General features: G+C 34.6%; 1 protein-coding gene across 1 annotated transcript in view; it reads left to right on the top strand.

The window, feature by feature from the left end:
- myo10l1 (myosin X, like 1) overlaps positions 1 to 27,685 on the top strand; it is a 66,026-nt gene that overhangs the window by 1,940 nt on the left and 36,401 nt on the right. The window contains exon 2 of the mRNA XM_051112369.1: positions 21,936 to 22,034. Within this exon, the coding sequence (XP_050968326.1) occupies positions 21,936 to 22,034 (99 nt within the window). The remainder of the gene's footprint in view (positions 1 to 21,935; positions 22,035 to 27,685) is intronic.

Below are 27,685 nucleotides of genomic sequence, written 5' to 3'. Positions count from 1 at the left end.
TGCCATGTGCATGCATACTCTGTGCAGTCCTGTTCAAGACAGTTAGGGTAGGTCGAAAAACTTCTATCTCATTTTCTCCTCCAACTTCAAAATCGCCCTACATCGCCTTTTTTGTAAAGAGCGTTTAAACTTCTTTGCATGTTCACTTTGTAAACACTGGGTCGGTACTTCTCCAGCGATGTAGGACGATTTTGAGGTTTAAGGAGAAAATGTATGTTTTTCAACATACCCTAACTTAGTGGTTTTTAACCCGGTCCTGGAAGCACCCCTACCCTGCACATTTTGTATGTCTCCCTTATCAGACACACCCAATTCATGTTGTGCAGTCTCTACTAACGAGCTGATGAGTTGATATATATATATATATATATATATCAGAGGTCGCGTTACCTGAAAACTGTCCATCATTGACAGAATTTTTTTATCAGTGACGGATCCATCATTTTGACAGATTACACTGAGGGTGATCTATTGTAAATTATAGCTGTAATTCCCACCCCTGTCCAGTTGGTGGCGAGTGCGCTCCAGTCTGGTCCAGAACAGAAACGAAACTGTCACAAATGTTTTCCTATGTGTTTGATTATACGCAGGCAAGTACACAGAAGCTACAATGATCTGTCACGCCACATTAAAGAGCGCCGAAACGTTTTTTTTTTTGCTTGAATTTCCTAATGAAATGGACAGAATTTGAAATCTAAGACCTTGTTTCGTATCAAAAGTAACACAAAGCCTAGCCTATTGCTATTTATTGGAAGGAAGGTGCACTGTGTACTGTTCATTCATCAGCTGATGACAGCATAGACCAAAAAAATCAATTGGGATTTAAGAATCGATATTGGTTCATCAAAATGAGAATCTATTAAAATCGTAAAATTGTTTATTCATTTATTTTTGTTTACCCAGCCCTAGCGTATATTGTTGTTTAAACACTGCGCTGTAGTCCTGTAGCTTCATGATTAAAATAAAAGCTATTAAATGTGTAATTATAATAAAAAATATGAAAATTAAAATGATGGATAATAATAGATTATGACAGAATTTTTATGGCCCTGTCCGTCAAAATGTGTGTATATATATATATATATATATATATATATATATATATATACATACAGTAGTCAACATCATCACAAAATAAAAAAAAGTCAAAAAAGTTCATCAGATCCACTTCAAATGTTGACTACTGTATATATATGTATATATATGTTTGCCTTAGTCAGTGTTGGTATAGGGGTCAGAGGTCAAACTTTTCCCCCAAAGGAATGTAAAGCATACACTTTGAAATGGGGTAATACATGTAAGATGCAGTGGAGCACGTAAGTCACCCAAAATACAGACTTGACCCTTCTACTAATATCCTTATCTCTGCCCAGCATCCTAATGTGTCATCACCCAAAAGCATCTGAGGAGCTCAGGGGTGTTTCTTGAAATCCTGAAAGCTCAGTGACCCTTTAAAGCACAACACACATGCACAAACTGCTCTCATTCCTATTTTATTCTCCCTCTTTCTTTCTATCTCTCTTTTAGCACCCATTTCTCTGCTGTCTGCTCTGTGGTGACAGTTCAGGTTATCATTTTGGTGACTCAACAGTCCACACCTCCAGTCCCCACAGCAACATTGGAAAGGAGACATTTTTTTTTTACTGGGTCACCGCATGGTCCTAGTGCTGGGTATTTAATTTCAAAATCTCGAGCATATGGTTAGGAATTAACTAGATTTCCGAAATCAGGGAGGATTGACATTTTATAGAAAAAGTGTTATGAGATTTGCCATTGTTTTAAAAAATAAAATATCTTTTGCTAATTATATTGTAACAATTATGTTTCAAGGCTATTCTCTAATGTAGGCCACAGATTATATATATAAGTCTTGGGACTAACCATATAATAGCTGTGTTCAGATGAGAATTGGATGTGAAGGCCTACATCTTTACAGGAGGTTCTATTTTTATACAGTGGTTTTTTAAATCTCGGTTCAGAAAACATATCCTCATACTCTATTTGAACTCATACAGAAAATTTTAGCATTAATAAAGCATATCTATTTGGAGCACTGTTTTATCCAAAAACACCATTTTTTAAATGGTTCAGAATGTAACAGCCAAATTAACAGCTACTGAATTTCTCCCAATGTGGCATCCTGTGGTCACAATCAGGCAATTTGGCAAACCCAAACTTGACCTTGATGTCACACATGTTTGACCGTGATGAAATGTAAACACTATGTGAGAGTAGTTGTAAAACCAGAAATTTTGCATGAGTGCTGAGTGTAAGAGAGGATATGCACACAACACTCAATACTGAAATGAGTTTCCAGTTAAGTCTGTTGGTTTACTGTATGTAAAATGTAAGGGTTTGGATGGGTTTTTAATAACTGAAGCAAAAAATAAATAGTTTTTGTTTAGTTTTAAAATGTATATGTTCATTCAGTTTTAATTTTATGTTGATTTACATACACACACCTTCATCTTTGAGCCTGATCTGTTGAAATTGGAATCTAGGTGACTGAAGAGAAAACAAAAAGAGGGTGATTCAAAACATGTTCAGTCTTAATTTTTTATTTTTTACCTTTTTAGTCTGTGCGCATTTAAAATGACTTGACTAATAATAATACATACAGAAATGCTTGCAGACACAATTGTGCCACTATGACATGTCCACAATCTGAAGCAATGTTAACTGGAGAGTGCCAACCCAAAATGTGTCTCACCAAACACAGAGACCTATTTATAAAGATAGGCTGGGTAGAAAAGTAGAAAAAAGACAGGAAGTCAGAGAAAAGTGTGTTGAAAGATGGAGAAAAGAAAACATTGACTGTCTTCTGAATGGAATGGATGTTGGCAAGCCATTTATATTTTTATGGCTTTTGGCTATTACTGAAGAATTCCAGTATAGGAAATCTAATATAAAAACTCATGATGTATCGGTACTGTATTGGCCAGTAATGCATTTTTATTGCATGCTCATTTGCCCTAATTTAGATCATCTTGACATTATCCAACACCAAATAATCTAGTTTTTTAGTAACACTATTGGATTAATAATGATATGGATTCTTGTGAGGTTCTTGTGACGTTTTTGGTAGATAAAGTGTGAGAACGATTATGTGATTTGCTGACAGGTAGCAGAAGCTTGAGCAGGTGTGCAGCTGTTTCACAGAGCAAAAACCAAAGATCATTCAGTGTGTCGGTTGAGAAATCTGTTTTATCATTTATTACATGCATTCCAGGTCAGAGCAGAATTCATAGCATCCTTTCCTCCTTATGGTGACATGAGTTGGGTGTCCTCTCTTGCTCTCTGTGGTTCCGTGTCGCTGCATGGTTCTGAGAAAATCAGCCACTGGAGATGTGTGACCTATATTTCCTCAGCAGCTTCAATTGAAGCGAATGCCTCGATTCGTTCCAGTGTGAATCGCTCTCTCTTCTTCCTTTCTCTGTGGATCATTTTCTCTTCAACATTGCTGTCTCATTGCTGTCTTTCCACTCTCTTGATTCATCCATTTCACAGGCTGTTTGAAGCAGGGGGCTTCAACACTGACTTCTCCTTTAAATTATCTTTTGTTATCATGTTGGGCTTTGGAAAAGATATCTTCATTTTACATTCCCCTTTTCTTCATCATGCTTACTTTCGGATTTCTTTATCCTTTTTCAGCTTGATTGTGCTCCATGTTTTCATAGTTCTAAAGGAAGCTCTTAGAGATACTCTGTCTTCTTTTGATTTTTTTATCCTGGCACCTGTTTGGCTGCTTTTGAATAACCTAAATGAGGTATAATTGTTGTACTGTGTGCATCACAGCTACATTGTGTGTCTGTGCGTTTACCTCTACTGGAAAATTTTCCCTTTCTTCAAGGGGATCTCTATCGATTAGGAGGTGTCAGATTCTCATTGTAAGATTAGAAATTAATTTCTTATGGATTCTTGTGAGGTTTCAGTTGAAAGTTGACCTTTTAGACTTTAAAGGCAACAAAGATATCCACATAATGGCGGCTTATTAAAGTAGCATTGTTCTACAAAGTGAATTTGAGTGCATTTTTTATTGGTCTAATCAAAAATCTTTATTTATGGCAAGTAAACATCAGCTAAAATGTTTTTAGTTTTATCTTAAAGGGATAGTTCACCCAAAAATGAAAATGCGCTCATTAATTATTCACCCTCATGTCGTTCCAAACCTGTAAGACCTTCGCTCATCTCCAGAAACCAAATTAAGATATTTTTGATGAAATCCAATAGCTTTCTGACACCGCTTAAACAGCAAGGGAGGACATTGTTAAATCATCAAAAATATCCTAATTTGTGTTCAGAAGATAAACGAAGGTCCTATGGGTTTGGAACAACATGAGGGTGCGTAATTCTTAACATAATTTAAATTTTTGGGTGAGCTATCCCTTTAAGTCATATTCTAAATAATACTGACCTACATTAAGTAACATTTTGTCTCCAGAAAATGTGTTGATGTTTTTTAGTTTGTAAGAATGTAAATTTTTCTCTTTTGTTAAATACAAATTTAAGGTCTAAACCAATGAAACCAAAAGTATAATTTGGAAAAACAAATTAACTAAAAAACAAACAATAAATTTGACTGTAACAAATTTAAAAAAAAGTTGATCCTAAAAAAAGTATCTTTTTTCAGTGTATAGTAGCCATATAATAAGCAGGCTCATGTTTCTTAAACCAAACTGTCAGGATTTATTTTGTGATAATGATTGGCTGCCTGTATATTATCTGTCCCTTAAAACATTGCAGCCAAATTTGGTTTCAGTTCACCCACATAACTGTATTATAGGATCATGAGCAGGATATACAGTAACTATGAAGGCTCTAAAATTCAGGATAAAGACAGAGACATGGAGAAAGACTAAAGGCTTGTTCACACCAAGGATGATAACTATAAAGATAATGATAAAGATATAGTTATAAAAATTGCTCCCAATATTAAAGATTAGGAGAGTCCACACAACAGCTATAATGATAAAGGCACAGAGAAATGATATCATTGGATATCGGGATATTGTCGACACTAATGTAGTTGTCTTTATAGTTATTGTTCTTGGTGTTAACAGGCTTTAAGATTGAACTGCATGTGCGTGCATTTTCAGTTAGAGAGACCAGCAGAGAGAAGCACTGAGCAAAGTTGTCTCTCCTGACCCAGATCAGCCGCCTCCGCCTGCCTGTGAAGAGCAGATCTGACAGACCGCTCCAGGGAAAAGTGCAAATCTCTTTCTACCACAGCTGATGCATGTGTGCCCCATCCTCTTCTTCCTCTCTTTCTCTGAAAATGCATGCCTTCATTATATGGTCTAGTCATTGTTCCGGTCCCTTGTGTATAATTAGAATGGCTTCTTATGAAGTCTCACTCGTCTGGAGTGATAGCTTTTTCTTTTATTTAAGTCAACGTGTTTGAGACTGTCAGAATATGAATTAAACCCCATACAGAGAGAGACCAGGGTGCCTCAATCGCAACATTAAATCTCAGCCTCTGATCATTGCAGGGTTTTTACTGAGGCACATTTTAGAACCGGAGGCTACTGAAGATGAGGGTTACTTCAGCCGTGGAAAATAAGGAACACTCTCTGTTTCTTTTAGGAAAATATAGGTTTGAAGTATCTGACCGCATGACACTGAAATTAAAGGGATAGTTCACCCATAAATGAAAATTCTATCATCATACAGCACATATCATACAGCACATATATACAGCACAAGCTTCTGTGTCTGCTATATGTGTGTTGATCATTGTTTAGATGCAAATAAAAGACTAAATTAAACATTTATTATTTAAAGCAATTATATGTCTTCACAGGATTTGGATTAAGCCTCTCACTTTCATGATTATCCCTGTAAAGCTGCTTTAAAACAATCTGTATTGTATAAATCACTATATAAATAAAGGTGACCTGACTTAAATTTTGTTTCAAAATGAATCAAAGTCACATGGGTTTGGAATGACAAGAGGCGAGTTAATGATGACAGAAATAGCATTTTTGGGTTAACTGTTCCTTTAAGTATAGTGTCTGTGTAATAAAGCAACATCAAATGGCTCTCACATAATCAGTGTTTATTTTTTATTTATTTTTTTATCATAAATTACTTATTAACTTATTGAAGCCTGTTTTTTCGCCACTGATTAAAAAAAAAAAAATCTCATAATTCAGAGTTCACATCTCGCAATTCTGACTTTTTTTCTTAGAATTGTGAAAAGCAAACTTGCAATACTTATAAATACTTATAAACTTATAAATGCGAGTTAAAATCTCACAATTCTGAGTTTTTTTTCTCGCAATTGTGAGTTTATATCTACACTCTAAAAAATGCTGGGTTAAAAACAACCCAGTTTGGGTTATTTGGCAACCGAGTGCTGGGTAAATATTGGACAGAACACATGCTGGGTTATTTTGACCCAGCTGATTGGGTTAAATGTTTCTACCAAACATGCTGGGTTATTTATCTAAGTCAACTATTGTTTAAAAATGATAATATTGCTGGCTTAAAATGGACTGGAACTTATAAAAAACACAGAATTACTAGAGGCAACAACAATAATTAGAAGTGGAACATTTATTATTAGGCAAGAACACAGACAAAATACAAGACAAACTGAATTTATTTGGGTGAATACAGCATAGTTTACAATATTACAGATTTAAACTTGTTTAACAAGTATTTTAGACATAAAAAATGTAACATTTAAACATAGCATTTAATTTTAGAGTATTCAACCATTCTCTGTAACCGATTTTTACAGGAGTAGCGTTAATTCTCTACCCGGGGTGTCACCGAAATCTGTGCATGAAAGGGCTGCAGTTCGCCAGCGTAACTGCGAACTTCAGACCGTGGCCTCACATTTTACTCGTAACTGTAAGATGCCGTGACTGACTCCAAAACCTGCCCGTAAACAAACAGTACCGACATTAGAGAACATATTTTAACATCAAATTAAATTAAACTCAGTATTATAACGAATAAAATCTATTTTATGCAAGGCAAAAGGCATTTCCTTCATGCGAAGTGACCGCTGCTGGTGCAGCTGACTGACATCCTTATGTTGCGTTGTGTAAAATAATACAATTTACAGCACTGTAAAGACTTTATAAATTAAATAAGATTTATACAAACCTTTATTTCGCTGAAGAAGAGCACCAAATCAGTGGCGCTAAGAACCGCTTTCTCCTGTAGAGGACTCAAAAAGCCCACTCTCTGACTGTAGCTCAGCAGCTGGGTTGTTCCGTCAGAGACTGACTCAACCCAGTGGTTTGGTAGAAAAAATAACCCAGTGTTAAATGACCCAGGAGCTGAGTTACAGAAAAATACCCAGCAACTGGGTAAAAATATTAAAAATAACCCAATAAAATTACCCAACATCTGGTTTAAAAAATAAACCAGATGTTGGGTAAAAACAGATGTTGAGTTTATATCACATATTTCTGACTTAAATTCTCAGAATTGCTAGTTTCTATTTTGCATTTCTGACTATATATCTCGCATTTACAAGTTTATATCTCACAATTCTGAGAAAAAGTTTCTCAGAAACTGCGTGAAACTGCGTGTTTCTGTCATGCAATTCTGAGGAAAAAAAGTCAGAATTGCAAGATAAAAAGTCACAATTACATTTTTTTTTCAGTGCCAGAAACAAGCTTCCATTGCAGAGAGATGAGAATGAAGTCAAAGTTTATTTTAGTTGACTGAGGGTACAGAAGCAGTTTATGTAGCTAAGTGATACTGGGACAGGTCAGGACTTCTGAATATTTTAGATGCTTTTTTGCTTATAGGTATTGCCAAGGAAAATAAGGTATCAGATACAAATTGGTTTTAGTTGTTGAAATGATTTGTGCATTTATTCAACATCTGAAGTATGAATCTACTTGGTGGTATTTGAACAGCACACTGTATGTGTGTGAAGGTTTTTTATTTGTGTAGACGTAGTCCTCACCTGAGACTCATCGCCATCTGTTCATACCAAAACCAGAATGTAAAAATGCAAGAACAGGAAAAAATAGTTAGGGAAAGTACAAAATTTTGATGCCATTATCAGTGTAATTTTCATTAAAGAAGCTCATATTAGGGGCACCATTTAATGTCTTTTACATATAGTCTAGCACTTCTATATGTATCTTCTGTGACTTTTTCTAGTTTTATGTATTCAATCCATAGGCAAAAGTGTAAAAGTTTGTGTCCATTTGCAACAAAACCCTTATTTTGAGAAAACCAGTAAAATGTATTATCACTAAATGTTTTCTTAACCACATTATTGCTTTGTCTGCTCAAGACTTAAACAGGAAGAGACAGTCTGACCTGATGTGGCCATGCCATCTGAGGCTAGTTGACATGTGCTGTCAATAATGACAGAGTGGCCGTTAAAAGATATTTCCACATGCAGTAATAATATCACATGGCTAATATTGTATTTATAGTTAGTATAGATACAGTGTATAGATAGACATTAAATACATTAATAATTTTATACATTTATAATATTTGTGTTTTAAGCACTGATCTTTTGAAATTTCTGTTTACTTAAGGAATTAAGAAAAAATGTACAGTATCAAAGTTTCTACAAAAATTTTATGCAGCATATCATGTAACTTTTTCCAGCTTTGATAATAATCAGAAATGTTTCTTGAGCACCAGATCAGCATATTAGAATGATTTTCAAATGATCATGTGAGGCTGAAAGGGATAGTTCACAAAAAAATGAAAATTTTGTCATTAATTACTCACCCATTACTCATGTTGTTCCAAACCTGTAAGACCTTTGTTCGTCTTCAGAACACAAATTAAGATTTCATTTTTGATGAAATCTGAGAGCTTTCTGACCCTGCATAGACAGCAATGCAACTACCACATTCAAGGTCTAGAAAGGTAGTAAGGACTTTAAAATAGTCCATGTGACACCAGTGGTTCAACTTTAAATTTATGAAGCTATGAGAATACTTTTTGCGAGCAAAGAAAACAAAAAAATTGAATTTATTCAACAATTTCTTCTCTGCTGTATGAGTCTTTACTGTGTGTTCACAAGAGTAGCTTCAGAAAATTAAAGTTGTACCACTGATGTCACATTGACTATTTTAAAGATGTCCTTACTACCTTTCTAGGCCTTAAACGTGGGAGTTACATTGCTGTCTATGCATGATCAGAAAGCTCTCGGATTTCAACAAAAATATCTTAATTTGTGTTCTGAAGATGAACAAATGTCTTACAGGTTTGAGGCATGAAGGTGAGCAATTAATGACAATATTTTTTATTTTTGAGTGAACTATCCTTTGAAGACTGGAGTAACGATGCTGAAAAGTCAGCTTTGCCATCACAGGAATACATTTGATTTTATTCAGATTTTAAATTGTAATAATATTACACAATATTACTGTTTTCCTTTTTTGATCAAAATAAATGCAGCCTTGGTGAGCATAAGAGACATCTTTGAAAATTGTAAAAATAAATAAATACATTGTATACAGACCCAATAATACAGACCCTAAAATTTTGAACAGTAGTGTATATAAATGGTACTTTCTCTATGTTCAGGATAATGAGTAGGTGAGAGGAAAGCCTCAAAATATATGCAGAATAATATGTGTAAGTGAGAGAGAGATGTACACGTCATAAATGAGGTGAGCTGGCTTAAAGCGACAATACAGACACAAACATACAGGCTAAAAATACACACCCATGCTGCATTTGACCTTTTGCAATCTGCACTAGAATCATTTTGATCCTCTGCATAGGCACTCAAAAATCAGCCCAGTTTTGGTCTTTATCTATCTGTGTGTTAAATCAGTCCAATTCCCCAATGCAATATTTCAGCTTTAATATATAACCTACTGCCCTGTCCACTCCACTATTGCCCTAGTTCACACCCAGCACCTGCTGCCACAACCTGCCCCTCTGTTGCCATGGCAGCCGTGTGCTTGTGCAAAACCCTTTGATCAAGTGGTGGCAGTTCGATGGGATTACAGTAACACAGCAGGTTATAATAGTGATTATAGTGCCCTTATAATGCTCACAAAGGCCAGGGTCATCTGTCTGAATCTTCCTAGTGAAATCCAGTGGGAAATCGCTCTTGTGTTATCTATGAAACTGGACAAATTGCATAAACCTGCGTGTAGCCCTTTGGTGGATTACCAGCTTGTGGTTTCTCTTTCTTGCTGGCTGTATAGGCGTATAATTATCAGAACGCAAACAGCTAGGCCCGCGATGTAATTAACTCCCTTTGTCATTAAAACTGCAGCTTTGGCTTTCCTGATTTAGCATCGCTCGTTTCCCCTGTGATTTCACCCTGCTGTGATTAGAGCCAAAATGGATGACTTCACGGGTGTTTCAGGTTAACCCAGCACTTTTTTGGGTCACTTATTATGAGATACTGCTACACTTGATTCTCATAATATCCATGTCACATTTTATAGCAAAATCAAAAGAAAAAAACACTTGCATGAAGAAAATTATTATTTTGTGCATATTTTGTGGGATTAACAGTGGGATTATTATTTTGATGTCAGTTCTATAACTTCCCATGACTTTGATCTACAGTTGAGGTCAAAAGTTTACATACACCTTGAGTATAATAAGAGGCATCATACAAAATGCATGTTGTTTTTTATTTAGTACTGACCTGAATAAGATATTTCACATAAAAGGTGTTTACATATAGTCCACAAGAGAAAATAATAGTTGATTTTATAAAAAAAAAGACCCTGTTCAAAAGTTTACATACACTTGATTCTTAATACTGTGTTGTTACCTGAATGATCCACAGCTGTGTTTTTTTGTTTTATGATTGTTGTTCATGAGTCCCTTGTTTGTCCTGAACAATTAATCTGCCTGCTGTTCTTCAGAAAAATCCTTCAGGCCCCACAAATCAGTGTCAAAAAGCATTTTTGTGTATTTGAATCCTTTTCAACAGTGACTGTATGCTTTTGAGATTCATCTTTTCACACTGAGGACAACTGAGGGACTCCTATGTGTACATTTTTTCTTATTTTGCCTAAATATCATATTTCCTTCATTTAATACTGCCTTTCAGAAGCTACAGAAGATAGTTACATGTTCACCAGAAGACAAAATAAGTTAAATTTACCCTGATCTTCAAATTCCAAAAGTTTTCACCCCTCTGGCTCTCAATGCATAATTTTTTCCTTCTGAAGCATCAGTGAGCATTTGAACCTTCTGTAATAGTTGCATATGAGTCCCTCATTTGTCCTCAGTGTGAAAAGATGGATCTCACCCTCATGTTGTTCCAAACCCGTAAGAACTTCATTCGTCTTTGAAATACAAATTACGATATTTTTGATGAAATCCAAGAGCTTTTTTGATCCCACATAGACAGCAGTGCAACTAAAACGTATAATATTACTTAAAGCAAAATATAATATCCTGCTTTAAATTTGGGGTCAATCGAACATACCAGACATAATTATTAATCCAAAAGAAAGTGGGATGTGGTTTGTTACAAATACTTAAACCTAAGAGTTCAAGAAGCAATCAAGTATGTAATCAATTTATAATTATCCAAAGCTACATAATAATGGCCTAGTGATTTATTTCCCTGTTTGCATACATCGATTGTTTGGCAATGCAGCACTGGCAGAACTTGCAGAAATGCTGCATGCAGTAACATCTGCTCTTGTCTGTACCTGTAGTCCATAAACACACATTCCCACCCTGTCCAGCACAGAAAACGTATATCATCCATTGATGGACAATTAACAACTCTACTGCCATGGTGAACCACTTGACCGTTTAGATCTCTGTCTCACTCCTTTTCCAGATGCATAAATCTGTCAGTTGGTCGTTAAAAAAGACATACAGGCGTGACAGAGAAGGGGTTTCCAGACAGGTCTCTCATTTCTTAGTCTTCCTTATTACTGCTTTTAAATCAAATTGGGCCAGAGGGGTGAGAGACCGTGTGAAGGACAGAGCGGGACGGAGGAATGGAGAGGATGAGGAGTCAAAACAGTGAAGATTGGGACTTTAAAACAGCTCAGGTCATATTCTAGCCATCACAACCCATAGCAGATAATCCAGAATAACACATATTGTATGCATATATGTCTTCAATATCTGTTATTTATTTAGAAATAACATTTTGACCAACTCTACAGCCAAATTTATTCGTTTTTTTTCCTCAAATTATATTTATGGTTTGGTTCAAACCTTAAGTTTTGTTGTAACATTAATTTCCCCAAAGATAAAAACATTCATTATTGACCCTTTTCAAGAATAAAAGAATCCTATAATAAAAATGCTCCATAAAACCAGTATGTGGGTGTCTTTAGTGTGTATTAGTATATAGGCCATAAATTAAAGGAGGAGGGGAGAGGTGTAGCAATCTGTGGCAAAGTCAAGCCTCCTCATCGTCTGTTTTCTTCAGTATGGTGGGAATCTCTCAGGCACAGCTTTTAGCCTGGCTTCATCTATCATTAATTTCTCTCACTCTTTCTCTCTGTCCTCTCTCTCCCACTCCCTCTCCTTCTGTCATGTATATTTGATAGCTGCACAGGAAGCAGTGTAATGGCATTTTCACACTGTTATGTGTGAACACACATGAGGTTAGGAGACGAGAGTGAAATAAAGGAGGTAAAAGGAGGAGAAAGATGAAAGGAAGGTAGTGGAGAGGTGAGAAAGATTAAGATATACCGCTGTATAGCTAATCATCAATTTCAAGCAGCAAAAGTAATTTTCTGTGCAGTAGGACATCAAGCGATTGTTTATAAACAGCCACTGAGTTGATTATGTCCTGTCAGTCAAAATTAAAATGTCCCAGATTTGTGTGAAATATCAAGTAGAAGATAGTAGTATTTGTTTGGTTTACATTTGTCTGTCATATACTTGTATCACTTTATTTTCAATGTCTCAGTTGGTCTTTTTGAGTTAATATTATATATACAAAATAAATGTGAAAAACATTATTTAGCAATTTTTAAAATGTATTTTGCTGTGCAATTAATTATCAGTGTTTTAAAAGGGCAAAGGGCATTAGATATTGGTATCATGTCATAGTTTCATTTTTGTTTGAATATTATAGTTTTTATTTTAATGCACTAAATTGTCTCAACTTAAAAAAAAAGAAAATCTTTAAAGGGGAACCAAAGTTAGATTTTTTTTATTATTATTTATATTTGCCTTTGTCTGAAAGCCTATCCAAACTATAAAAATGTCTTCAAAATTAAAAATGGGAAATCAAGGTAGAAGTTGTTGTTTTTTTTTTTTAATACTATAGTTTTCAAAACAGTTTTATGCACTAAAATTGCCTGGCCTGTAAAAACTGTTAAATGAACTGTCTGAATTGAGTCGCAATTCTGAGAAATAAAGTCAGAATTCTGAGAAATAAAGTCGGGATTCTGAGAAATTTTCTTAGAATTGTGAGCTTGTATCTCGCAATTGTGATTTTTTTTTTTTTTTTTTTTTCAGAATTGGAGTTTATATCCCACAATTCTGACTTTATAACATGCAATTGTGCAATAAAATTGTCTGGCCTGTAAAAATGAACTGTCTGAACTGTAAAAATTAGATTATATTTATGAGTATATAAACTCAGAACTGCAAGATATAAAGTCGCAATTCTGAGAAAATTTCTCAGAATTGTGAGCTTGTATCTCGCAATTGTGACTTTTTTCTCAGATGTGAACTGTCTGAACTGTGTTTGAAATTAAAAGGGCCAGTTAGAAGCTTAAACCTAAGGTTTATAATGATATTCTTGTATTCTCTTCTGTGAATTAACTCAGGATAATTCTAGATATTAAATATACAAATGACTAAATGTGGTTATTACAGTAGTCTTTTCATTCTTTCAGGCTTAATTTCAGTGCAGAGAGCAGCAGAAATGAAATCCTGAGAGGATCTCACAGGTTGTATTATAGTGATTTGTGTCTTCAGGACAGTGTGTCAACAATAAGGACAGAAGCTGCTTTTCAGATCACCTGAGCAGCTAAAATTCTCCCTACAGGGCAGAAAGATGGGCAGAGTGTTGGGATTATAACTGTGATGTCTGAAATGGAGCAGAAATATCTCAGAATGGTCATGTTGCAGTAACTGAGACTCCAGTGATGAACACTGAAATGTCAGCATGTTTAGAGCTGTAGAGGTGGGTGATGGGATGCAGCATTTTCTATAGGCCAGTGGGTTTATTTTCGCTTAGCAGTGAATACTCTTCTTCTTTCTTTTGCCATTCCTCTTTCTCCCTGTCTACTTGTCCAGCTGTATCATGCTTGATTCATAATATGCACACATGCTTCTGTTCTGCATTTTAAACACGTTGCCAAGTGTGCCACTTCCCTAATGCTATTTTAATCCTTACAGAATCATTCAGGCACTGTTCCACACACACCCTCTGTTTCTTACTGTCAATGTTATGGTCTGCTGGAATTGGTAAATCCCCCCACTGATGAGGTGATAAGAGGTTGAGAGGCTGTCTGGTGATGAATTATACTCATCATTAATTGAAGGTTAATAATGGAAAGTATCTTTGCAGGGAGATTTTGAAAGGCAGTGGTTTTCAAGGTTGTGCAGTGCAGACGTTCCATAAAAGCTGTTTGATGGGTTCAGTGAGTCTCTGTGCCAGACATGCGAATTTCCTGATAACTATTGTCACTGCAATTTTTAAAGGCACAATATGTAGGTTTTTGCCGCTAGAGGGTGCATAAACAAAACAAACAAAGAACCAAAATGCATAGTTTGATGACGCAGTGATTGAGTGTGGAATCATGGAAGTTGTAGTCTTCATCCTCACAGGTGATGCAATCCGCACTTGGGACTAGGGCAGAAATCATGTCCAAGTATGAGATAATGTATCAAGGACTTATTAAGGTCACTGTAATATGAAGCAGGGTTGGGCTGAAAGTCAGGAAGTGAAACAATTGCCTAATATATGTGTGTGTACTTTGTGTAATTAATTAGACACAATTATTAGGCAAACTCAAACTTTTATTTTGTATGCGATTAATCAAGATAAATAGTTTTTAAAATGATACATTTTTAAATAATTTTATTTAACTTGCAACTGTAAAATTACAATTTTAATATTTATGACTGTCTTAATTTCACTATATTTAAATGTTAAACCATTAATCATTTATTTTGACAAAAAAAAAAAAAAAACGGAAAGGAAAAAAGGAACGTCTTTAAAGCTTGATAAGCAGTTCTTATTACAAGAATGGAAAAGTGGTTAGTGCATGTTGCATTCCTTTAAAAAAAAACACCTAAAAAAAGTCATTGTGACTTTTTATCTCACAATTTTGACTTTGCTTAGATCTCGCAATTTAGATTTTTTTTTCTCAGAAATGTGTGATATAAATTCACAATTACACGTTAGAAACTTAGAACCGCATGATATAAACTCTCAATTGCAAGTTAATTCTGAGAAATAATCTTTCTTCTGACTTTATAACTCACAATTGCAATTTCATATCCAGCAATTCTGACTTTATAACTCGCAATTGTGAGTTTATGTCACGCAATTCTGAGGAAAAAAGCAAGAATTGCAAGTTTGTATCATGCAATTCAGAGAAAAAAGTCAGAATTGCGAGATAAAAAGTTAAAATTACCTTTTGTTTTTTTAATTCAGTGGCAGAAACAAGCTTCCATAAGTATGTCATTCACTTAAATTCATTCACCGTAAAAGTCCAAAAGTCTATATGTGTGATGAATCCTTTTTAAATGCATTTTGTAAATTTTTTGTATTTACATAGGTCATATCACATAAGAGTGCAAGAGTGAATGTCACTTAAAACAAAAGTCCAACAAACAAGTTAATATTGACAAATCATTTGAGTCCATGATTCAATGAATCACTCCTTAAGACAGGGACTGGCTGCCACCTACTGGTGGTAGTGTCATATTTATTTATCCATGACAGGCCTAAATCAGCCAGTGCACCAGTACAAAAACACACTCAGGAAAATACTGGGTCCCACTTTATATTAGGTGGCCTTAACTAATAATACTTACACTTCAATTAATCATTTAATACAATGCACTTTTTGTGTAGATACATGTTTTTACATTGTACTTTACTTTAAAAAAATACCTGCATGTAATTACATCTGTAATTCATCCCTTACACTTTAACCCAACCTTAAACCTACCCATACCACCAAACCTGTCCATAACCTTACCCGTATCCCACCTCAATAGCAGCAAAAGTGTCCTGCAATACAGTATGAACACAATAGGTACACTGTACTTATATTTTGATGTAAGTACATAGTAATTAATTTTGTTTAGTAGCTAAATATTGTTTAGTTATCGCTATCAATAAAATCATATCATTTTTTGTCAGTATCTCATACCCCTACTTAGAACTGAACTACTTTGATTAATCATGCAGCTCTATGGTCAGGATTAATGTTGCTGGTTCCTCAGGGGCTGCATCTTTTAGAACCTCTTGCATACCCCTTTCCTAGTAAGAGCATGCTTTCCTTATTCCCTCACATGTGTGTGGTTGCATATTTCTTTATATTTTCCAGTGAATGTAGCCTTTTTCTACTGACAGCTGTGCAAGAGCAACAGCAGAGTTATCTGTTGATGAAGACATTAGATTCTTTCATCTTTGTTGTGTTTATGCATGATTACACACTCCTGCTCTCCATAGGGTCTGAGCTCTCATTAATGATTCGTTCGCTCAGATCAGGGCACAAACCAACAGCCTCCTCATCTGTGCTAATTACTGTAGCAGCTCCTGATCCCTGTTAGAGATGCTATCTGCAGCTGTGTAAAGCCAGGAGTTCCTGATAAGAACATGGAGAACGCTGAAGAGGAAGACAAGTCAAACATTGTTAAGTCATTTTTAATTTCTGAAGTTCTTCCCATGCACACAACACACACAGTAGCGTGCGTGTGTAAAGATGCACGATTAATTAAAATAAAAATGAGATCACAATATGGCGTAGTGCAATTTCAAATCGCAAAGACTGTGATTTAATTAAATAAATACATGCGATCTGTGTTTCAGTGAAGGGTGAAACTGTGATCATTTACTCATGTGCTGCTCATCATCCAAGTCTTGAGCGGCATTGTTTACAGTAAATGCTGTTCCATAAGAACTCATCAGTGCATCTGCTCTGAGTTTTGGTTCATTGTAATGTAGGGCCCTGTGAAATCCGTTTTATTTTTTCCCAAATACCGTTTGTTTTTCTCAACTCCTTTTTAATGGTAAATTAAATTGTATTAATCAAAGAGCATGTCTAATTAATTAAAATCATGAAACTTCTACAACTTCACATCAATTAAATAAAGATTTTTTTTTTTTTAATTATGTTTAGCCTATGAAATGTTTTATTTTTTCTCACCATGTTTAATTGTTATCAAATTCTGTGTTTTTGCGTGTCTAATTATTGAAATGCATACTTAATTTATTCAAATTTATTCTTAAAATAGCCGTATAAAAGTTTTTTTTTTTTTACCCTCAGAAATCCTGTGTTGTGTATTTAAAATGTTCTGGTTATTAAATGAAGGCATAAAACATTAATTTAATTTATCTTTTAATTATTGAAAATTAAGCAAACTTTTTTTTCGCAAACAAAGGGGGATTTACTATTAAAATTAAAACATGGAAGAAATGTTGTATGATTATACCCGAAAAAAATAATGTTTGTTTCATTAGTAGTAGTAATAGTAGTAATAGTAGTAATATATTTCTGGCACAAAGTTAAACCGGACTTTTATTTTGACGGGTTGCCGTGTCTACATTTCACGGAAGTGACTAAAAATGCAATTCATCGACTGGCCGCTAGAGACTGGCTGCAAAAGGGAGTCAATTCCATAGACTCCCCATGTTAAAATGCCCAACTTTACAGCAGAAAAAAATATGTTTACAGCCTGGTACAAAACGTGGTCTATATAGCTAATTTTGCCCTTCATGTCAACTGTGAGGGGGGTGAATTTTTTCATAACTCATCCGTTTAATTTATATTAAGCCTTAAAGTTCTGCATAATTTAGGGCATGGCCACTTCAGCAACCAGCTCCACCCACGTCCCGCCTTTTTGCCCATTTTTAATTATCCGGGAGTGACGTGCAGTGACGCGATTCCAAGATGGCGACTGGCGACTCCCGCCCACTAAGAGCTTCAAAAAATGCTCCTCAGAAACCTACGGGTGACGTCATGGACGCTACGTCCATATTTTTTACAGTCTATGGATATAACGCTAGTTTGCCTAAAATGGAACAGTCAAATGCTGAAATCACCGCGATCGTCATGCGCGCTTTAGTGTGTGTCCTAAACAAAACCGCTGGTCTGCTCCATTCATTAAAACAGAGACATGCAGAACATGCTTGATTCACATTTAAATGGTATTTTTGCGGCTTAATATTTACAGATACAGAATATTTACAGATACATTTAGGATGCAATGTACACCAGCCATCTTCCTAAACTTGTAATTACAATAACTTATAAACAGGCTACGTTGCGGTACTCTTACGAACTTGCATTGAATGACACGTAAGAGAAGAAATTGTTGAATAAAGTTATTATTTTAGTTTTCGTTGCACACAGAAAGTATTCTAGTAGCTTCATAAAATTAAGGTTGAACCACTGATGTCGCGTGGACTATTTTAACGATGTCCTTACTGCCTCTTTGGACATTTTTTCCCAGAAGAGCAGGGAAATCTTTTTAATGTTTTCTAATGGAAATGAAACATGTACGTGTGTGTAGCTCAGCTGTCTGTTGTAAGTGTTTTTCTGCCTGGCTTGGTTCCCTTACCCAGGGGCAAAGCAGCCTGTCTTTTGTCTTCACCACTGTAGTTCCTCTGACTGGAGTTGGACGGCCCTGTCATAGTCAACCATCTGTTGACAAAGAATAGCTTCTATCTGTTTATCAGTCTGTCTCCCAGTCTGCCTGTCTGTCTGCCTATTTATCGTCTAGAAATACACGTGTTGTAGAGGAGGTTATCCGCTTCGGAATCAGTATGGTGAATGTCCATGTCTGGGAAATTCACACTCATTGTTTCGTTTGTGGTTTGGGGTGGACTCACACATTATTCTCTGTTTGTTTGTGGGCATGGGTAAGTTTATATATGTCCAATGAGTCAAATTTTCAATTACATGCTTGTCTAGCAGTGGTTTTAAACACTTATTTCAAAATCCTATTTAATAATATTCATGAATTCTTGTAAGCTACCATTGTGACAGTTCACCTCATAAACTGAGTAATAGGGAATTTTGTCACAAATACTGGATACTGGAAATCTAAAAGGATGTTTCCTCTGGGGCATTTAATGCTTTGGAAGTCATACGTGTTTTTTTTGTTGCCGCTGGTGATTGTGTATTGAGTTTCCTCTTCGCAGCTAAGGGCTTATCGATCCGTTTCCCAATTATTAGTAGTTAACTTCATACAGCTGGCCATAATTCAGTCTGGCGCTCACACGAAACAGCACTTTACTCTGGAGAAGAGCAGGAGAACACATCCGAAATGACATCATCGCTCACTATTTCATTAAAGCACAAACCTCCCATGATAAATCTGCTTAGTCTGAAAACGTTCCAAACTTCATTTGTATTTTTTTCTATCTTTGTAAGCGATTGTTTAATTCTTTTATACTATGTGAGGAATGTTGCTGGGTTATTCTGTTAAACATGTGCCTTGTCCAGTCTGATAGTGAGATGATCTTTGAAATAATTTTTGTTTTGTTTTGTTTTGGTTTTAAACATTTTCTTAGTTCCACTACCAGTGAAAAGTTTTTGAACAGTAAGATTTGTAATGTTTTTAAAAATGTTTTTCTTTTCTGCTCACCAAGCCTGCATTGCTCCAAAGTACAGCAAAAACAGTAAAATATGAAATATTTTTACTATTTAAAATAACTGTAATATTCAGATTTGCTGCTCAAAAAACAATTATTATTATTATTATTATTATTATTATTATTATTATTATTATGTTGAAAACAGCTGAGTAGCATTTTGTCAGGTTTCTTTGATGAATAGGAAGTTCAGAAGAACAGCATTTATCAGAAATAGAAATATTTTGTAACATAATAAATGTCTTTATAATCAATTTAAATAGTCTTTGCTAAATGAAAGTATTAATTTCTATAATTTCTTTACCTATATATATATATATATATAGATAGATAGATAGATAGATATAGATATACTGACTACAAGCTTTTGAATGGTATGTTTTAATAAAGGTTAAATAAAAAAGGTTTATATTTTAGATAACTGCTGATTCTTGGGTCTTTCTATTCATCAAAGAATCCTGTTTTACCAACTGTTATAAATATTGATAATAATAATAAAAAAATGTTTCTTGAACAGCAAACCAGCATATTAGAATGATTTCTGAAGGATCATGTGACACTTTTAGCTTTGATCACAGGAATAAATTACATTTTAAAATATATTCAAATAGAAAGCAGTTATTTTAAACAATAAAAACATTTCACAATCTGACTGCTTTTGCTGTATTTTGGATCAAATAAATGCAGGCTTGGTGAGCGCAAGAGATTTCTTTAAAAACATTGCACTGTTCAAAAACTTTTGACTGGTAGTGTGTGTATGTTTTTTAAGTGTAAATAAATTGCCTTGTGTATTTTTGAGGTATGTCAGAATATAATGTACACTGAAAACTTAAAAAAATGTTTTATTTTAAACCATTTTCACTTAAAAATTGTAAGTACATTTAACAAATAATTATAAAAAAAATTTGACTATATTACGCTGCTGCCACACAGATCTAATATGAACAAGTGATTTCTTTCCCAGCTGTTTACCTTCACAGACATAACCGACTGTCAGAATTTAACGTGACATACACTTAAGGGCAATAAGACATGAAGGAGAACTTAGTTTAGTACTCACATGCTGTGTCAGCTGCTTTCTGTGTGCGTGTTTTGGATGTGTGTACTCATAAAACAGTGTGTTTCTGCTTCCACTCAAATAGGTGTTTCAAAATGATATAATGATCTGTGGGGTATTTTGAGCTAAAGTGTCACAGACATATTTTGGGGACACCTGAGACTTATATTACATATGTGACCCTGGACCACAAAACAAGTATTAAGTAGCACAGGTATATTTGTAGCAATAGCCAAAAATACATTGTATGGGTCAAAAGTATCGATTTTTCTTTTATGCCAAAAATCATTAGGATATTAAGTAAAGATCATGTTCTATTAAGATATTTTGTAAATTTCCTAGCGTAAATATATCAAAACTTATTTTCTGATTAGTAAAATGCATTGCTAAGAACTTCATTTGGACAACTTTAAAGATGATTTTCTTAATATTTTGAATTTTTTTGCACCCTCAGATCCCAGATATTCAAAAACTTGTATCTCGGCCAAATATTGTCCTATCCTAACAAACAATAAATGATGGAAAGCGTATTTATTCAGCTTTCAGAAAATGTATAAAACTCAAGTTTGAAAAATTGACACTTACGACTGGTTTTGTGGTCCAGGGTCACATAATGTAAAAAGGGGTATAATAAGTCTCCTTTAAATAACATTATGGCAGTTTTTTTGTCTTTTTGATTTTTAAAATTATTTAGTGTTTTAAAAGGGGAAAAAATCTCATGGTAACAGAGTTTAAACTGTAATAATGTAATACCGTAATACTGTAAAAATGACCCAGTTGTTTCTTTGGGGGAGACTGTGCATGTTTCTTTTTATACTTTTTCTTTTATATATTTTCTAAAGTGCTCTTAGGGCATAAGTTTGGCCTTCACTTTACTGCTTTGGAATACTAAAACGCCAAAAAACAACAACAACAAAACTTTTTTGGCTTGAATCAGACTTTTGTGTCTAAGCATTGTGTGTGGGCATCTGTGAGTGTTTGCAAAAGAAAAGCCACCCACAGGTCACCCTGTAAGTCATATATTTCCACACTGTATGACTACATGAAGATTTTGTGTTTTATTGATGTGTTTTTTTGTTCTGTGGCTCTTAGGGACATATAATCTGGGATTGTGCTGATTTATGTCTGACTGCTTTTGTGTTTGTTTTGCAGGGCTCTCGAGTGTGGGTGAATCATAAAGATCAGCTGGTTCCGTCTACAGTAAACTCCTGCGGAGATGGAACCCTGGTGCTCACCACCGACTATGGGGAGGTAAGACTCAGCAATCTGTCATAAACACACACACATGAAAACACACAGATGTTGCCCTTTATGGCTGAATGGGTGTTGTGTGAGTCAGAGATTACGCTGGGGTGGTATTGTGCTCTGAATGTCATCATAACAGGGCTGAGGAGCTGTGTGTGTGTGCATATGCATGTTTGTGCGTATGTCTGCCATCTGCACGTCTGAGGCTAAATCAATGCAATCACCCTCCCTGTGAAAAGAGACTATATCATATAACTGACCATAATGCACTCCAGCATTCTACATGAGCTTTTGGCCTGTTCTGGTGCAATGTGATATACACAGAGAAATAATCACAGAAAAAAAATGCATTATTGAAAGAGAGTAGGAGAGAGAGAACACTCTTCTTTTAGTGAAGAGATGTCCACTAATATATGCTGTCATGGTAACAGGGTGTCCTTTGAAAGGTGATGCAGCTGGAGAAAATTGTATCAGACCTTTCGATGCCCAACAAGCCAGTGCTTATAACCAGCTGGTATCCACCTTTTTCCTGAGTAACCGATGAGCGGCGCCATGATGGATTCTAACTTCCATTTGGGTGCTTTAGCGTTCTGGTTTCCATAAAAATCCATGTTAAAACGGGGTAAAAAAGATCAACTGAATTGGAACTGTTTCATTATAACTAAATATAATAATGTGCGCAGGTTTAACGTTAGATTATCAGATCGGAAAATATGTTAATTTGACTAGAAACACCAAAAATGTAAAGCACCGTTCCAGTCAGACGAGGCTTCCATGTTGAGAAAAAGGTGGATAACTGGACATGCAACATGTAGTTATATATAGACTGAAAAATACCAGTAAGCTGGAGAAATAGTTGCTTTTGCATTAGCTTTCAGCAATAAGAACTTGCTAGGTTAAGTTTTTAAATTAGATAGATTTCCAGCAAATTCAGTGTGTTAGATTAATAAAAAAAAATTGAGATTAGTCACAAACCTTTATCTAAAGTCATATATACAGTATGTTTAGCTTTGTCTGCAAACATGCAGAATAGTCATATGGGGTGATTTATAGAGATTGTAAATTAAATCTATACGAACTGAGTGGTTTAAGTCATCTGAAGAGATGAATATTTATTTGTTGAATATTTTTATTTACATATAAACATTTATCAACAAACATACATAGAGCACATTAAATATAGTAAACACAAGCTCTTTTTGATTTTTAATATAATTCATACTTTAAAAGGGGAAAAATCTGATGGTAACAGGGTAAATATCAAGTAAATTTACTATATAGACTACCAGGCAAATATTTTTGAGATTTTTTTTAAAGAATTCTCTTCTGCTCACCAAGCCTGTATTTATTTGATCCAACATACACCAAAAGCATTGTGAAATATTTTTACTATTTAAAATAGCTGCTTTCTATTTGAATATATTTTAAAATGTAATTAATTCCATGTAATTTTTCTGAATTTTAGCATTATTACTTCAGTCACATGATCCTTCAGAAATCATTTTACTATGTTGATTTGCTGTTCAAGAAACATTTTTACGATCGTTATTATCAATATTTAAAACAGTTGAGTACATTTTTTTTCAGGATTCTTTGATGAATAAGAAGATCCAAAGATCATAATTTTTTTTAAATAAAAAACTTTTCTACACGATTATACACTATACCATTCAAAAGCTTGGAGTCAGTATCTTTTTTTTTTTTTTTTTTTTTTGGAAAGAAATTATAGAAATTAATACTTTTTTTTTTTTAGCAAGGATGCATTAAAATGATTAAAAGTGATGATAAAAACATTTATAATGCCACAAAAGATTTCAGATAAATGCTGTTCTTTTGAACTTTCTAGTTCAGATTAGAATGATTTCTGTATAGATCATGTAACTGGAGTAATGCTAAAATTCACCTATGAAATCACAGGAATAAATTACATTTTAAAATATATTCAAATAGAAAACAGTTACTTTGAATAGTAAAAATATTGTAAAGTTTTGGATCAAATAAATGCAGGCTTGGTGAGCAGAAGAGACTCTTAAAAAAAAAAAAAGAATCGTATTATTCAAAAACTTTTGACTGGTATTGTATGTTTACTATATAGCATATTTTTCAACTGCTCGATTGCTTGTTTTGTTACAAATCATATTCTATATTGCTCACCTGTAATTGACTAAATGCTACTAAAAGGCATAAAGATATTATAAACATTAAGATTTTCTGCTAATCTTTTTTGAAACTATGTGTCTGAAAAGTGCTAAGCAAATTCATTTAACCTGACAATTTGATTTGAATATACTTTCATCCTTGGGCTGTAAATACAGCTACAGTACAAAGACCATGGTAACCTGAAAAGTCCAAAAAGTATTGGATAAAAATATAAAAAATTACTTTCTGAAATAGTGAAAATAAAGTTAATCTGCCATTGAATCACATCAGGATTTGAATGCAGTAGCCATCTTTTGAGATGGTCTCAGTTATAATTAATAAAAAAATCACTCAATAGTTTGCAAATGGCTTCTTTTCCATTCTCATGGCTGTGAAAAGATGATGTGAGAGCCTTATTATATTTCCTTCATAAATGTCCCGCTGGGCTTTCGTTTTATTATTCCCTGTGCGTAAATGGAAATGGAACGATTGTATTATCTCATGTAAAACACACCTCAGAGAGATTTAAGTAGTTTCTAAATAGTTTTGTCAGTGTTATGGAGTCCGTACACCAATCTTTGGGTGTCTAATTACATTTCTGTACAATTCAGTGAGCAGAACTGCCTCTGTTTCTGGATTTAATTGTAATCAAATGCTTGTATTAGCAGTTAAACTCCCTCACAAACACACACAGACACAGTGCTGATCGAGGTAAGTAGTTTGTGATGGCTGTGGGTTGTTGGAGCTGGCAGAGCTGTGATGTCAGGCTAATAATAACAGCTGTGCTGGCCTGCATTTAGCTCAGAGAGAGAGAGACTGCACAGCAGGGAAGGGTTATCTGTATGTACAGATGCATAAAGGAAGCTTGTTTGTTTTTGTATACAAACATTTTTGTTTGCATGTGTGTGTGTTGCATATGTTCATTCATGTGTGTGCTTGGTAGGTGTAGGCAATATGGCATGAATATCACATCATAGCTTTTTTTCATACAAGATCACAATTCACAGTTTCACCTTTTTTAATGTTGTTTTTAAGACTTGAGGGTGAGGGTGATTAAATGATGACTAGCAGAACTTTCCCTCTCAGTGTAAATTACTCAAAAACATAGTAGTAAAAGAAGCAATAAAATAAATATTAATTTTAGCAACAAAAGATGGTGTAAAATGCTATTTAGGAACACTTTTTAGTGGTAACTCAAATAAATATGTAATCTTTTTCCCACCAATCATTTAAAATGGGTATCTGAATGAACAGAATCTCTAAAATGATTCAAACTTCCCAGTTCTACAGCTCAGTCCAAGGTTGATTTCAAAAACGCATGAAAAACATCCTTTAGGTTTTGAGGAGTCTATATTTCCCCAATATTTCCTGTGTGCTGGTAACCTTGATGATTCATGCCCTGAACACCAGAGAGCTTGTGCTGACATGAGAATATTCAGTAGCTTTCTCTGCAGTAGTCCAGACCCTCCTCCATAAATCAATACACAGATCCAGCCTTCTGCTGGGTCTCAGGCAGCCTCTCCAGGAAACCCCAACATCTTCCAAACTGTCTTTCTGGAGGTCTTCTCAGCCATTGTTTTAGCCCAGAGCTAATCCTAAAGTCTTGGTTTAAAGGAGTAGAAAAATAGTTTTGCGTGTGTGGGGGATTTGTTCTGAAATGGCAACCCTGTTAGAGAATGCTGAATTTTTAATGTGGATTTTAAGGCATTGTATAGTACAGGGCTGGATGCAAAGCGACATCTCTCTCTCTCTCTCTCTTTCCCTTGCTTTATTTCTCGCTCTCGCTCTCGTTTCTGATTTGGTTAATAATTTAGTTAAGTATGGGTGTGACCCCATTCCTGCAGTGGTTCTGACCGAGTTACTGGGACAGAATGAGTACTACAGTAGGCATGCATGCATGCTTGTATGGATTGTATGTGTGAACTGAAACATTTTAGAAACCTCAACTATGATGTACAAATGTACCCAAGAAAATTCAATCAGATCAACTTGCTACGTTTTTGCAACATTATGAAAAATTATATTTGTTATATTAAATTTTGCATAAACAACAACCCCCTGTCTTATTAAAGAAATAGTTCACCAAATATGAAAAGTTATAAATATGAATATCATAAATATGAAAATGTACTCACCCTCAAGCCATCCAAGATGAAGATGAGTTAAAGAGTAGATGAGTTTGTTTCTTCAATAGAACAGATTTGGAGAAATTGAGCATTACATGACTTGCTTACCAGTAGATCCTTTGCAGTGAATGGGTGCCGTCAGAATGAGAGTACAAACACAGGGTTTGTACAAGGTGCTTAAAGTGCTTGAAGTACTTGACTTTGACTTTATTTAAATTTAAGGTCTGGAAAACCCTTGAAAATAGCAATATTCCTGAAGAGGTACTTGAAAAGTGCTTGAATTATTGAAAGACAGTGTCAGTATAGTGTTTTTTTTTTTTTTTTTTAATTGTGCAAATTTTGCTTATTGACAAAATTAAACACTTATTTCTTAGATACAGTGCCGTGTAATCATGGCTGAAGATGTGAAAAGAGGAACAGACAAACCGAATCGAGTCTTTTACGCTGGATGTCACTCGATCATTAATTTCAAGCGATTCACTAGTAACTTCACTATTCATTTTCGAATGTCAATATTGCCTGTAATGATTTTAAGAAGTACGTAGTGGTGGGTGAAACGAAGCTTTTCGAAACTCTGAATCAGTTTTTTGCGTCGCAAAATGATTTATTATTTCAAAACGCTCCAATCGGATCGCGTATTGCAAATCGTTTGATTGAGATCGGGACTTCATAGCGTGTAACGCAAATCATTTGATTTAGATCGGAACGGATTTGTGAATCATTTCGCATCATTTGTTTCAAAACAGGATTTCAGAGCGATTTCACAAGTCTTTTTTTCTGATTTTTTTTTAAACAGTAGAAAATATCAAACCATTAAGGCACTACAGTTATAAAAAATATACACAAATACAAATCTCTTAAGAAAAATAACTGTAGTTTTACTACAGTAAAAGTGTAGTATACTTTATAATACTTCAGTAGTAATACTTTGCATGTGCTTCACTTTATTTTTGCAATTTTTTTTATTAGTTTTTTTTATCTATCTATCTTTCTTTTTAAAAATTTGAAATAGAAGACATTGTTCGATAAGTGAGATCTGATTGAAGTCTCTAAAAATCCAAAAAGTAGTGCTTGAAAAGTCCTTGATAGTCCTGGAATTTAATTTTACAGAATCTCTACAAACCCAGCAAACAGCGGATGAATACATCACAATAATCCACAAATAATCCACACAACACCAATCTATCGATTAACATTTTATGAAAAGCTGTGTTTGTAAGAAACAAAATACCAGTCCATAATCCATATTGATTCTTCCTCTAGTAAAAAAAGTCCATTCCCTGCTGTCCTCTCACTTCAAAATTCACCACATATTTTGCCTGTTTTCACTTGTAAACAGTCCTTGATCTGTGCATATTTCACTCTCGGCTTAGGTAAAATGACTTTTTACTG

The sequence above is a fragment of the Labeo rohita genome, chromosome 6, assembly GCF_022985175.1.
Source record: "Labeo rohita strain BAU-BD-2019 chromosome 6, IGBB_LRoh.1.0, whole genome shotgun sequence".
NCBI classification, from domain to species: domain Eukaryota; kingdom Metazoa; phylum Chordata; class Actinopteri; order Cypriniformes; family Cyprinidae; genus Labeo; species Labeo rohita.
This window is presented reverse-complemented; position numbering and strand designations above follow the sequence as displayed.